Source organism: Panthera pardus, unplaced genomic scaffold (genome assembly GCF_024362965.1).
Source record: "Panthera pardus isolate Hobbes unplaced genomic scaffold, ASM2436296v1 HiC_scaffold_13, whole genome shotgun sequence".
In the NCBI taxonomy this organism is placed as follows: Eukaryota; Metazoa; Chordata; class Mammalia; order Carnivora; family Felidae; genus Panthera; species Panthera pardus.
Window position 1 is genome coordinate 162,800,797 of NW_026526688.1, and position 12,628 is coordinate 162,813,424.

At 52.1% G+C, this 12,628-nt stretch overlaps 1 protein-coding gene across 2 annotated transcripts in view; it reads left to right on the forward strand.

Moving 5' to 3' along the window:
* The window catches only part of SCFD2 (sec1 family domain containing 2), a 400,714-nt gene that overhangs the window by 381,330 nt on the left and 6,756 nt on the right, over positions 1–12,628 (forward strand). The window contains exon 8 of one of the 2 annotated variants that reach the window (XM_019469971.2): positions 9,398–9,517. The exons of the other annotated variant lie outside the window; for it this stretch is intronic. Within the exon in view, the coding sequence (XP_019325516.2) occupies positions 9,398–9,517 (120 nt within the window). The remainder of the gene's footprint in view (positions 1–9,397; positions 9,518–12,628) is intronic. 2 annotated transcript variants of the gene reach the window in all.

Below are 12,628 nucleotides of genomic sequence, written 5' to 3' on the forward strand. Positions count from 1 at the left end.
GCATTCATGTTTGTGGTTGGCCAAGGGCATAGTGAAGGCTCCAACCTGTCTGCACCCTGCTCACCATACGTGTTTCCAGTTTGCCCAGTGGCATGATACAGGCCAGAGGAGGCCTTCCAACTCGCTCTTGTCCAGTGATGTTCCATAGAAACAACTGTTTCTTAGCAAAAGGATCCTGTGACCAAATATGTTTGGGGAACACGGAGTGAGACAACAAATTAAATTGCTTCGGAAGGCACAGTGCCTTTAATATGCTAATGGACTTTGCAACTGTCAGGCCAACAGAGCCTCCCTTGTGAGAGACCAGCCACTTGCGTTTTCCATTACTGTTTCATAAACTGTGACACATCACGTTTTTAAATTACCCTTTTAAACTCTGCAGAGTGTTTTCTGCAGCTCTTCCTGGAATCAGAAGCTTCACTGTCCTAAGGATTTGGCCTGGGAAGGTGTTTGGAGCCGTCCTGGCCTGCTCTGTTTCTCTCCATTCATATCCTTGGAGTTAGGGCCCGTGAAGAAATGCTCTGGCCCCTTGAGACGGATCTCAAAAGGAGGTTTCCAAGTAATGGATTTCAGAAAAAGGGGGAATTCGTGTTTTCCCGGCAGCTGTCAGAATCCATTCCACACCACCAGCTGCCAGGCCTCTGCTGTCAGTTGCCAGGGGATGTCATCTGTCTGCAGGGGGCAGGAAGAGTCTCAGTGGGCTGGCCACAAAGCCCTCCTCACCCTGGCACCCCAAGGGAGGGTCCTTTTGTTCTGTTTCTACACGGGCTTCAATGGCTTCCAACCCCACCTGTTCTGGTCATCTCTTGCTGTGTAAGAAACCATCCCAAAACATTGACTTAACATGCTGTTGGTCATTGACTGTGTGCATGAATCTGTACTCTGTGCACAGCTCGACAGAGAAGGAGTCACCTTTAAGATGGCCTAGTCACGTGGTCAGCAAGTTGATGCGGACCGTCAGCCGGTAGCTCAGCCTGGCCGGTGAGCCGAGGCACGCAGTTCCTCTCCATGGCCTGAACTTCCTCACAGCATGGCGGCTGCATTCCAAGGGCAAGCATCCCGAAAGAGAGCCAGATAGGAGCCTCAGAAGTCTTACGACATCCCCTCCACAATGCTCTGTTGGTCGAGGCAGTCACACATACCCACCTGTGTTCAGGGAGAAGGGACTTACTCTCTTCCTCTTGAAAATATGTTGTGGCCCCTTTTGGAAAGCACAGTCTGCTCTCAGCCTACATCTACACTTGGCTGTCCAGCCTGACAGGGTAGTGTTGGGCCAAGTGTAACAAGTTTTTCCTCCAGTCCAGAGGACAGAAAATTCACTCACCTGGTTTCAGAAGAAGTGCTTCCAGAAAGGCTTGGACAATGGAAGACCTGCCTGTTTGCCATCATTTGTTTGAACAATAGAATCTCAAATCCGACCAAACAAACAAAAACGAAACCAAACCTTCCTGAGTGCTTAGACGCTGCACAACTTTCCTCTCCTACTTCCCTCTCTCTCCACTGTGTCAGGCCCTGGAAGGGAAGGCCCACAAGCTGGGGAGAAGAGGGAGTATGCCCACAAGATTATTCTTCAGGCAGTCCTGAGAAAGTGTTTCAAGTCAGCCAAAGGCACTCCTCAACCAGAGGGTAGACTTGTACTTAGCCACATAAAGCTCTGGGCTTCAAAGGGCAATGCCTGCGGGGGGAGGGGGACCCTCAAACTGGGGAGAAACGGCTTTGTCAGAACCTGGCATTCGTCAAGCAGCCAAGCATTTTTCTAAGACGCTTGTGCACGGAGCACCTTGATCTCCTTACGGGAAAGCTTGATAGTGATCTAATACATAAATCGAAACATACCTTACCCCTCTCGCTTCAACGTTAATTTAATTTAAAACTAGCATGTCTAATAGGCAGCACTCTTAAAATGCATTTCTGGAATTTGCGGTCTGGAGTTCAGCCTCCTGAAAATAACATATCTTGTATCTACTCCATGTGTTTGGCCCCCAACTTGTTTTGACTAAAGGACACGATTTGTCAAGATGTTTTCTCTGTTGGGATTGGCATGAGGAGGGTGGGTTTTAACTAATGAAATTGCATGAGGCCCTTTTACCTCCTGTCATGTGTTTTTTAAGAAGGCTTTTGTTGTTGTTGTTCCGTTTCCTATGTGGCCATGCTTAATTGGAAAAAAATGAGAAGATTTGTGAAAAAGACTCGAAGAAGACCCAGAGCTTGCCTCTGGGCCTTTCTCTGAATTGATAGGAGAGCTCCGTTGCCTTGGGTCCACAGGAAAAGTGGCTCAACAAGCCCGGAAACGCTGGTAGTGGAGAGGGGATCAGAACTGAAATTCTTCCAGTTGAAGTGAAGATGTTTGACAGAATCATTTACTGGGGATCATTTATTGTGAAGACCAAGGAGTGTCTCAGGGAACTCAAGGCAGCAATGTGGTGGGCCTCAGGAAGGGTTGGGACTGACATCAGGGAAGCCCCTGGAAACCAGACAGTTCTTTGAGACTCGCCCTGGCCAGCAGAAGATGCAGAAGAACAGTGGCCGGCATTCCGTAGGTGCTCGGGATTCGTCGAATGAATGGCCGGGGAGCTGTGCCACAGCTTTGGGCTCAGCTTTGACTGAGCCTCATCTACCTCGGGTCAAGTCTTGATTCCCAGGGCAGGGTCTCGAATTGGCCCAGCCTCGGTCAGCGGCCCGTTCCTGAACCAGTCTGAGGGGCAGGATCACACCCCTCAGTCACGGCATGGCTGCCGGAAGCCCACCCCACAACCATGAGGACAAAAGAGGCCATTCACGTGTGTGTTGGACAGACACCTGCAGAGGCACCCACAGCAGGGGTGGAGGATGCCGTGGGGGCTGAAGGGCAAAAACGATGAGCCTCAGGTGAGCCCGGATGTCAGACCCTTGGACTATAAGAGCTAGGCATGCCTGTGGATCATCTAGTCCAGCTCTTCATTGTTTGCACAGGAAAATGAGACGGAGAGATGAACTGTTGGCCGAGGTCCATTCTACTCGACGGCATTTCTGACAAGAAGAAACCCTGTTGGCATCCGTTGATTAAATCAGCACACGGCCTGGAAGTTCTGTCTGCGACACTATTTATAACCATTGTTTATGTTTTCTCCTTCTTAACTATGCTTCATACTATGAAGTAAGGCTTGATTTTTTTCATCTAACACTAGCTAAATACGATCCGTAAGGTCTAGTGAGATGGATTCTCTCACGGTAGGAATCATTAAGCAAAAACAAAAACTTGGTTCGGGCAGGCTACGATCTTTGTCTGCCTGTGAGCAATTATCGAGCAAAAATCTCTTGTGTGCTCGCCGCTGTTGTGGGCAAGGGAGTCATGGAGACAAACGAGATGCCCCGCCGGCCCTGGCAGAGCTCACCTTGTGAGGCCTGTAGTTTGTTAGGGAGATGGCAAGAAAACTGAGGAGTGCGGGGAGGAGGGAGAAGCGGTGTGCCAGATGGGATGGGAGGGCACAGAGAAGGAGGAGCCAGGCAGGGAGTCAGAGAGGCTTCCCAGAGGAGTTGAATGCCGTCAGAGCAACAGAAGTTAGGAACAGAGCCATCAGTGCCATTGAAGGAATCGTGGATGGCTCCCAAGGGCTGGAGCTGAGGGTGGGTGGGGGGAGTGGAAGACTGTGAAAAGCAGAGAGATAAGCAAAAGCCAGATCAGGAAAGACTAGAGGTCTGAAATTTGACCAAAACACTGAGGTGCCATCGAATGGTTCGCAGGAATGTATAACCAATTTGTATTTTACAAGGGTGGCCCTGGCGATGGCAAGTGAGGGGGGAAATGTGGCCAGACCCGCATCAGGCAGCAGAGGGAAGGTGAGAAGATGGGGAGATCTGGGGGGCTCAAGCCAGGCTGGGGGCCTGAGGGCAGGGACACAGTGCTGGTGGGTTCCACAGGACAGGGTGTTGCTTAGATGTGGAAGCAAATGAGAAGACACCGTCTAGGGTCGTTCACCTGGGGTGGGGAGACTGGATGAGTGGTGTTAATGTTCCTGAGAAGCAGGAAGGGAGAGCAAGATAAGTTGCATTTGAGGGTTTAGCTTTGCAGCTCAGCAGAGCCTGGGCTCTGGGGTAGCAATCTGGGGTCGCTGGTGCAGGTGACCCATGAACCATGGGCAGGGCCTGGGGCACCCAGGGGGGTGTTTGGGAGAAAAGCAGGGACCAGAGGCCCGAGCAGTCAGGGACACGATGTGTAATGGAGCAGGCCAAGCAAGCAGAGCCCTCTAAGGAGAGAAACCTAGGGGGCTTAGAAACAGGACGGAGTGGGGGAAGTTTCGGGAAAGAGGAAACCACCCACCGCAGCAAATGTGACAGGGGGGTGAAGCCACACCACAGAGTGGCTCTGGGAGCGTAGAGACCTTCTGCAGTGTGATCCAACGTGTAAGTTCCACCTGGAACCTGGTCCTTGGCTGATGCCTCTGAAGAATGAGAAGTGCGGCCTTAAGAGATGAAAGCTAGTAAAAATGCTTTCAGTCTGAAGAATCGCTTTGTAAATGGGAGTGTGTGGAGCGGTCTGACTCCACGGTGAGGCAGACGTGGCTTTCAGCCTCAGCCCTCCAGCTTGGGACGAGTTACTCAGCCCCTTCAAGACTCACTGTCTCTGTAAACCAGAGCCTCTATCTACTTCACAGGTTCTCGGTGTTACATCGAGTCACGCTGGCCCCACCCCCTGCTCTATTTCCTTCCGGAGCCCTTACCACCTTCCTTCCTTGCCAGTTTCCTTACCTCCTTTGTCATTCTCCCCGGCCGAAGCATAAACTGAACACCAGCAGGGATTCTTCTCTGGTCCGTCCACTGCTGAATCCCAGAACTCCCGGAGGGCGCCAGGGACACCGGAAGCAGAGGAAACCCTGCTCGGGGAAACCAATCAGGACATCAAGGAGCTCCTTCGGGGCCCAGAGCTGCGCAGAAGGTTTTGGCAGCCTGCGCTTCGGAGGCTCCGACGGATGGACGGTGGACAGAGACTGTCTTCTCCGTCCAGAACCCATGCCTGAAAATCACAGCCAGCAAAGGCTTGGAAAGTGAAGAGAGCGGGGAGACTGACTCGCCTTACTAATCTGTACATTTGCGAGGGCAAAAATAATGCTTAGAGCTTTTAGCTTCAATGCGCCTTACGCCACGAACTCGCATGCATGCGGGATGCAGCCGTGGAGGGCCGGTTATAAGGAATGTGTTATTCTGATGGAAAAGACTTTGAGAGACCCCGCCTCCCAATAGCCTGCCCACTCGACATGTTCTAGAAGGAAAGTCTGGTATCAAAACATAAATCTAAACAGAAACCACAAGAGCAAACGGCAACGCGTATGCATCGGACCCTTTTATTTGTACCAAAACCAACATTCCCTCAACTCCTTGGCCCCAGGGTATTGTTCTTTGTTGTTACTGTTCTTTGTTTCCTTTTCATCTTTCAATATATCCTTCCAAGACTCTTGCCAGTGTACTTCAGAGTCCAGACTCTCTTATGGAAAGCATATGTTTGGGGGAACATACTGTACCACTTGAAGTTCTGGAGCCAGTTGTATTTCTGTTCCAGGATCAAGTGAGAAACCGTTATTTACGGGGCGAGAAGGAACCTCAGGTTAGCTATTCAGCTGCAAGACCCACACGTGAAGCAAAGAAAGACTTTCTAAAAGATCTCTAAGAACTAAGAAGGGCATCTCCAGCTAACCCATGCGTCTCATTCATTCATCTATCCACTTATTTTATTCGTGCAACCTCTGTGGAAAGTTTACCACGAGCAAGGTCTATGCTCAAAGCCACAAATACCAAAATCCCAAGATAAATATGATCGGTCCTCCCCCTCCAGCAGCTCACTGGCCAGGAGAGGAGACAGGCAGGTATATCAAGGCAGCAGTCCAGCTGGACAAGGCCAAGGCAGAGGTGTGTGTCAGATTCGGGTCACGGGACAGGAGTCAAGAGACAATTAGAACTTCCCAGAGGAAGGGATGCTTTTTAAAGAGACTAAGAGGGAAGGAGGTAAAGAAGAGAAGGAGAGGGTACTTTACACAGAGGAAACTACACGTGCTACATAAAACAGTATGATGCAGTGATAGTCAAGATATTTAGTAACCGTAGTTCCATGGCACAGAGGCCAAAACCCACTGGTATGGTCCCAACCAGTGCCTGTGGCCCACGATCTTTCCTACTAACATGGAGAATCTCCAGGGTTTGTAGAAAAAAAAAAGAAAAAAAAAAAGTACGATGTTGAGTGCTAGAAGTCAGGGCGGTAGTTACCCTTGGTGGGGCCATGACAGCAGGGCGGGGGGTGCTAAAGTGGGGCTCAGGATGCTGGCTTTCCGTTTCTTGATGGCTTTGTTTACCTTATGAAAATAACTCAGACCAAACACTGTGATAAATTCAATTTTCAGTGCCAGTGTTCCATAAACGGACATATATTTACCAAAATGTTCAAAAAAACCCTCAAATACCATGCAGTCAGGCACAGCTCAAATTCTTGTGAATGACTCCAGGAAACAGTATACACCTGAAGATGGAAATAGAGACGCGCAGCAAAGCCACATTGAAAGAGCCATGTATGCTGAGTTAAGGAGTTCGAACTCCGTCCTCAGAGACTCGCGGAGAAAGCAAGCACAGGAGAGGGCTGAGGGGCGTTTTCAGAGCTATCGCATGTAAACTTAAAACTCTCCACCTGCCCAATGCGGCTGTGAATTGCGTTTGCCTCCAAAAGATATTTTGAGGGTTGAATAAGGTACTGCACAAAAATATTTAGTGGAGTGCTCACTACATTCCGCAATAAATGTGTGCATTTTAGAAAGCTTCCTCAGGCAGGAACGAGGAGAATGAATGGGGGGGAGGGCGTGGCCACACTGGCACAGGGAGATGAACCAGAAGGCTGTGGCAGTGACCTAGTAAAGACGGAGTGAGGACCCGACCACAATAGGGACAGTGGAACTCAAGGGGATCAAGGAGAGATCCACAAATTTGGAGGGGGAGGGGAGCGGGTACAAATTAACAGGCTTGATCTGGGAAATGAAAGGGAGTCAAGTCCAAGGTGACCATCAGGTGTCGGGCTGAGGGGACTGTGAAGATGGTAATGCTGTTAGAAAGTCAGCATGGGCAGGGGCACCTGGGTGGTTCAGTTGGTTAAGTGCCCAACTTTGGCTCAGGTCATGATCTCACGGTCCGTGGGTTCAAGCCCTGCATTAGGCTCCGTGCTGACAGAGTGACAGAGAGTGTCTCCCCCACTCGCACTCTGTCTCTCTCAAAAATGAATAAACGTTTAAAAAAATTTTTTTAAAGAAGTCGACATGGGCAATAGACTAGGGGGAAGATCATGCATCAAATGTGAAACCTGTTGGGAGACACCCAGGTGGGCATGTCCACAGGAACTCAGTAGAGGTGTTTGTGCTAAGGACATACATTTGGGAAGTATATAGAAGATTGTGGAAGGCAAAGAGTGGTGAGGTCCTCATCTCAGGGATGCTGCATTGGAGTGAGAAGAGCAAAGGGCCAAGATGGAACCCTGAGGAACATGGACATTGAGAGGGGCAGACCAAGAAAAGAGACTCATGAAGAAATTTGAGGAGAAAATGATCAGAAAGGTTGAAGAGCAGCCAACAGAGAGTGCTATTGGAGTAGCCAAGCAGGGTGTCATCGATTGTGACAGATGCCACAGAAATGACCTCTTAGATGAAAACAAAGTAGTGTTCCTTGACTCCTACATGTGCTGGCCGTGATGGCCTCAGTGAGAGCAAATCCAGGAGAATAGGGTGACTAAAGCAGGATTGTCTTGGGTCTATGTTACGGGGCTTGGAAGAAAGCAGTCAACAAATGCATTCCAGGGGAAGGAGAGCTACAGGGCAAGAAGCTGGGGGGGGGGGGGGGGGGTCGGGAAATGAGAGACCATCTTTCTGGAGATCAGAGCTCCCAGTATTCACCACCACCCATTTCGGCAGAAAAGGTTAGATTTCTCTCTCTCTCCCCCTCCCTTTCCCTCTCCCTGTTCTTCTCCCTCTCCTTCTCTCCCCCTCTGTCTCTCCCTTCCTTCTTTCCATTCTGAGTTTCCTCTCCAGAAGCCAAAGAGTAACTTATATAACTGGAAACGCTGAATGTATTACCTTTTTAAATGTTTTTAAAATAAGATGTTGAGAAGTGGGTATATTCAGGCAAGGGAGCCAGAGGAACCCAGCTGAGAAAGGAGCTGAAGCAGGGGCAGGAGAACAGGCCTCCTCTGGGGCTGCTGGCCACCCTGCTGCTCCTGGGGACCGTCTGCACGGCCAGAAGAGGGGTTGGTAATTCGTGTGAATGAGTGTATACGCCCCTCGCCTCCGTCGACCCTCCTTCGTGGAGTCAAAGCCTGTTTCTCCCGCCCTCTGGCTGAGGTGGCCGTGAGGGCAGTTGGCAACATGCTTCCTGCAATGACGCCACTCGGATGCAGGCCCCTGCAATGATGCCAGGAGCAGGCCCCCAGCCTGCTCCACCCAGCGGATGACCATTTGCCTCTAGAACCTGGGTCACACCACTTCTCCTGCCCACTCCTCCCCAGACCTGCGCTGGCTTCCAGGTAGGGCTCAAAACATAGTGTCTTCGGAAACTTCCAGGTGGGCCCTTCCATTAGTCACTAAGCCTATGTGTTGGTCATCTTGCATTTCCCGGGAGGTTCTGCAAGTCATTCTAATTTTAGTGTATAAGACTTGGCCTTATGGGTGAAATCATAAGGCATCCAGAGAATTCTCCACGACATCTGGGGGGCCATTCCACACACCGTAGGTTCTCAGCTAAGGTTGGCTTGCGGAAGTAAAGGGTGCGACGCCTGCACTGGAGTATAAGCTCCCAGGCCAGGTGCTGGGCCCATGCCTCTTTTTACCCTCTCCACCACCAGCCCCCCGGGGCTCTGACCATCCATCCATCCCACAGGTATTTACTAAGCACCTCCCATGTGCCAGACTAGGTCAGCTGAGAATTCAGCAGTGAACCAGATCCCCAGTTCCAGAAGAGGACACGGCCAATAGGGAAACAAACAAACCAACCGATCCGATAACCACAGGCTGTGGCCAGCTCTTCGGAGGAAATAAACAGAGCTCTGTGACGACTGGGAGGCATGTTTATGCTGACACCTGAGAGCTGCCAAGGAAGGAGTGAATAAGTTGCCCCTCAGCCTTCTCTTCCTATTTAATAGCCCCACTACCTTAACCTTTCTTTCAACAATGTATTCAAAGGGGTATAACACGGTGACGCGGTCTGCGTTCTTCTGGTCGGTGGGTTCACCGCGTGCTAACATACCTGATCCCTAATGAATCGCCCTCTCTCTCGGAGGCTTGTTTTCGTCCCCTGCCCGAGGGGGCGGCAGCCCTGGGGTCTCTGCGGAGGGACAAGGGGCAAGGCCCCCAGCTGCTCAGCGCTCTGCCACTGATGCCCGCGGTTTGTTTTGCAGGTGAGCCGGCCCCATCCCAGCGACCACCCTCTCCTGATCCTCTTTGTGGTGGGCGGGGTCACAGTCTCAGAAGCCAAAATGATCAAAGACCTCGTGCCGTCCTTGAAGCCAGGAACCCAGGTACTGAGACCTCTGTGAACGAGGGCCCTGAGGCAGAAACGAGAGGGTGGGTGGGGGCCCTTCCTTCCTTCCTTCAGCTCCCTGGCGCCTCTCCCTGTCTCCGTCCTGCCTTTCGTGTCCCACCCACCCCTCCCTGTCACGTTCCCCCTCCCTCTACTTCAGGGCCAGCTGTCCTCCGGATGGGGGTGGAGGGAGAAGAGCTGTCACCTATGGTCCCCTCTTCCGCCTCTGGGCTTCAAGGGCTAAGGTGCTATTGTCCCTGGTCCTGATTCCTGAGGGGCGTATATTCTCGTGTGTCCTGAGGGGTATATAAACCTTTAACTACTCAAGAGTTTTCACTGCTTTGCAGGCTCCAGATAACGAGGGCTGCTCCCAGGGACCATCTCCCCACCGTGGCAGTTAGAGGCACATTGTCGAGGCAGTGACAAATGTGGTCTCTTTCTCCTCTGTTGCCTCCTGCCAGGTGCCTCTCATTCCCCCTTGTAAGTGGCCCCGTGGTTAAGAACACCAGCCTCTTGATCTTCTAGGTCTGTCTTTGAGTCCTACCTCTGTCCTTCACTAGCCAGCTGATCTGGGAGGGCAAAGCCTTCAGTTTTCTCGCTGATGGAACAGGGCCAGGGTGGCTGTGAATCTTAGATCAGGTAAGGGGAGAGGGTGTCATTCCTAGCACAGTGCCTGACCCTTAGCTCTCAGTAAAGGGTGGCTACTGTTGTGAGCAGCAGCCCCCTGCCCTGCGGGAGGGGTGTTAGCCGCTGGCCTGAGGCCGGGCGCCCAAGGGGAGAGGCTTCGGGAGAAGGCGAGCCCCCTGCCTGCGGATCTGCCCGGGGAGGCAGAACCTGCAACTCAGTAAGACTCCAAGTCCTTGCCTTACTGTGGGTTCCCCAACACAGGCCATGTGACAGGGACGTGAGAGCAGCTTACATGATCCCAAGAAGCAGAAGTGAGGGAATCTGAAAAGAGACCGTAGAGAGAGAAAAGCCAGAGAAGCACGAACTGCTGGGCTGGTTCACGCCAGGGGCAGCTGAGGCTTGTCCTCTGGGAACCCGAGGAGCCCCTGGACGGCATACGTCATCTTCCCGTTGCCTCTGCCCCCTCGCCCCCGTTTGAGACTCGCCCCCCGGGGGGTCATCTTCGGCTTTGTGCCACCTCTGCAGGCCACTGAGCGGCAGTGTCGAGGATCCATTTCGTGAGCAATTGTCTTTTTGAGCAAGACGTTTTTAAAATCCGAAAGCACACTTCTCGCTGCCCCTAACGAGGTGAACCGGATGCTTAGCTCTCCGGAACGGTGCTGCGCTGTGACACCCCGACAGACATGTTAATCCCCGCTCTGAAAGGATGAAGTGCAGACGTTTCCAAAGCTGTGTGACCTGCGTTTGACAACCCGGACCTGGAATCTGCAGTGGCTTGGCTATAATCTGACCGTGTGCTCAGACCTCCGCAAAGGGAGCTTCTCAAAGACTTCGGAGCTTAAGGAGCAGCCTGGTTTGCTCTGTTGCCCTTGTGCCACAAGTTCCCCCGAAGAGCTAAGGGGCCCCCAGGAAGACCCCAAAGGCAGCAGGGAAGACCAGCGGAAGAGGCAGGGGCACCAGAGTGCCGTGCATCTCCGAGCTTCTGCAAGGAGGTGGATCACCTAGATGTTTGTGGAGCGACGCGCCTCAGAGGCAGATCTCCCTTTCTCGCCCTCAAAAGACACAGCTGCCCTAGTTCTGCAGCCAACTCTGCCCGGATCTGGGACATGAGCAGCTAGCTTTCTGCTTTTAGAAGTACAGCGGATGTTAGGCCTCGCTGCTCTAGCCGTACACGAGATGGCACGTGGACTGGTGCCATTGTCGGCTCAGACTCCCTCGTCTGCTGGAGAAACAGGTGAACTGATTGAAAGGAACAGGTTCTACCGAATCTACGTCCCCAACAAACCCTCAGCCAAGAAACTAACTTGGCTTGACTGTCGACGTAAGCAGCGATAATATACCAAACGTTTTTTTTTTTTTTAACGTTTATTTATTTTTGAGACAGAGAGAGGCAGAGCATGAACGGGGGGAGGGTCAGAGAGAGAGAGGGAGACACAGAATCCGAAACAGGCTCCGGGCTCTGAGCCACCAGCACAGAGCCCGACGTGGGGCTCGAACTCACGGACCGCGAGATCATGACCTGAGCTGAAGTCAGATGCTTAACTGACTGAGCCACCCAGGCGCCCCACCTATCTAACACTTATATTCCGTCTTTCCTATCCAGCCTACACTTGAACATCTCCAGAGATGAGGGTTTGCCCCCTCCCCCTGCAGCCTGCCTGAGTCTCGGCGGCTCTTACTGTCTCCCCTAGATGCATCCAAATCTGCCTTCTAGAGCCTCACTCATTAGCACTGGTTCTAGCTCCTGGGCCCCGCAGAATTTACAGGCAAATCAGGTTCGTCCCTTTTCCACATGTTCTCCCCTGGCTCTGCTCTTCTCCAAACCGAGGCTTTTCGGTCCCACGATACTCATCTGGGAGTGCCCTGGCGGTGGTGGTGGCTCTCCTCAGTCCCACTCCGTCTCTCCCTCTAGCACTCTTAGAACGGAGAGCCATACCTCAGTGTGGACTGGCCAGTGCAGAGGCAGTTGGGGCCGCCTCCTCCCTGTCCCCACCACAGCCTACAAGGCCCAGCCCACAGTCTGTGGGATGGATTCTTTTGGCTCGGTTTTCACGGTTCTAGATATACCGACATCAACTGAGCCTATAGCCTTTTCTCTCCACGTTCCTCAGTCCTGCCAGCAAGACTTAAGCATCCTGGGAGACTCCTGCTAGCCCTTACCCTTGCCTGCCATTTTGGCTCTGGAAGGACCATGGGGGCCGGCAGTGGTGGGGGGAACCGGCAAGTCATGAGGGCAGGAGAGGGGCCTTTGGCCCATTGGCCACACAGGCCTCTACCGCCTCACAAGAGTGGACTGCCTCCCTTCGGGTCTTTTCCTACCACTCTTCGGCCTGCTTGCTCCCCTCCAGCATCAGGACTTTGGGCTTTTCTTACTATTTATTCCCAGCACCACAAACAGGGTCAGGATTGCTGAGTGTCATGATTATTCATTCAATGTTGAATCTTGAACGCTAGAAACTTCACGTACAGCATTGTAGTATGA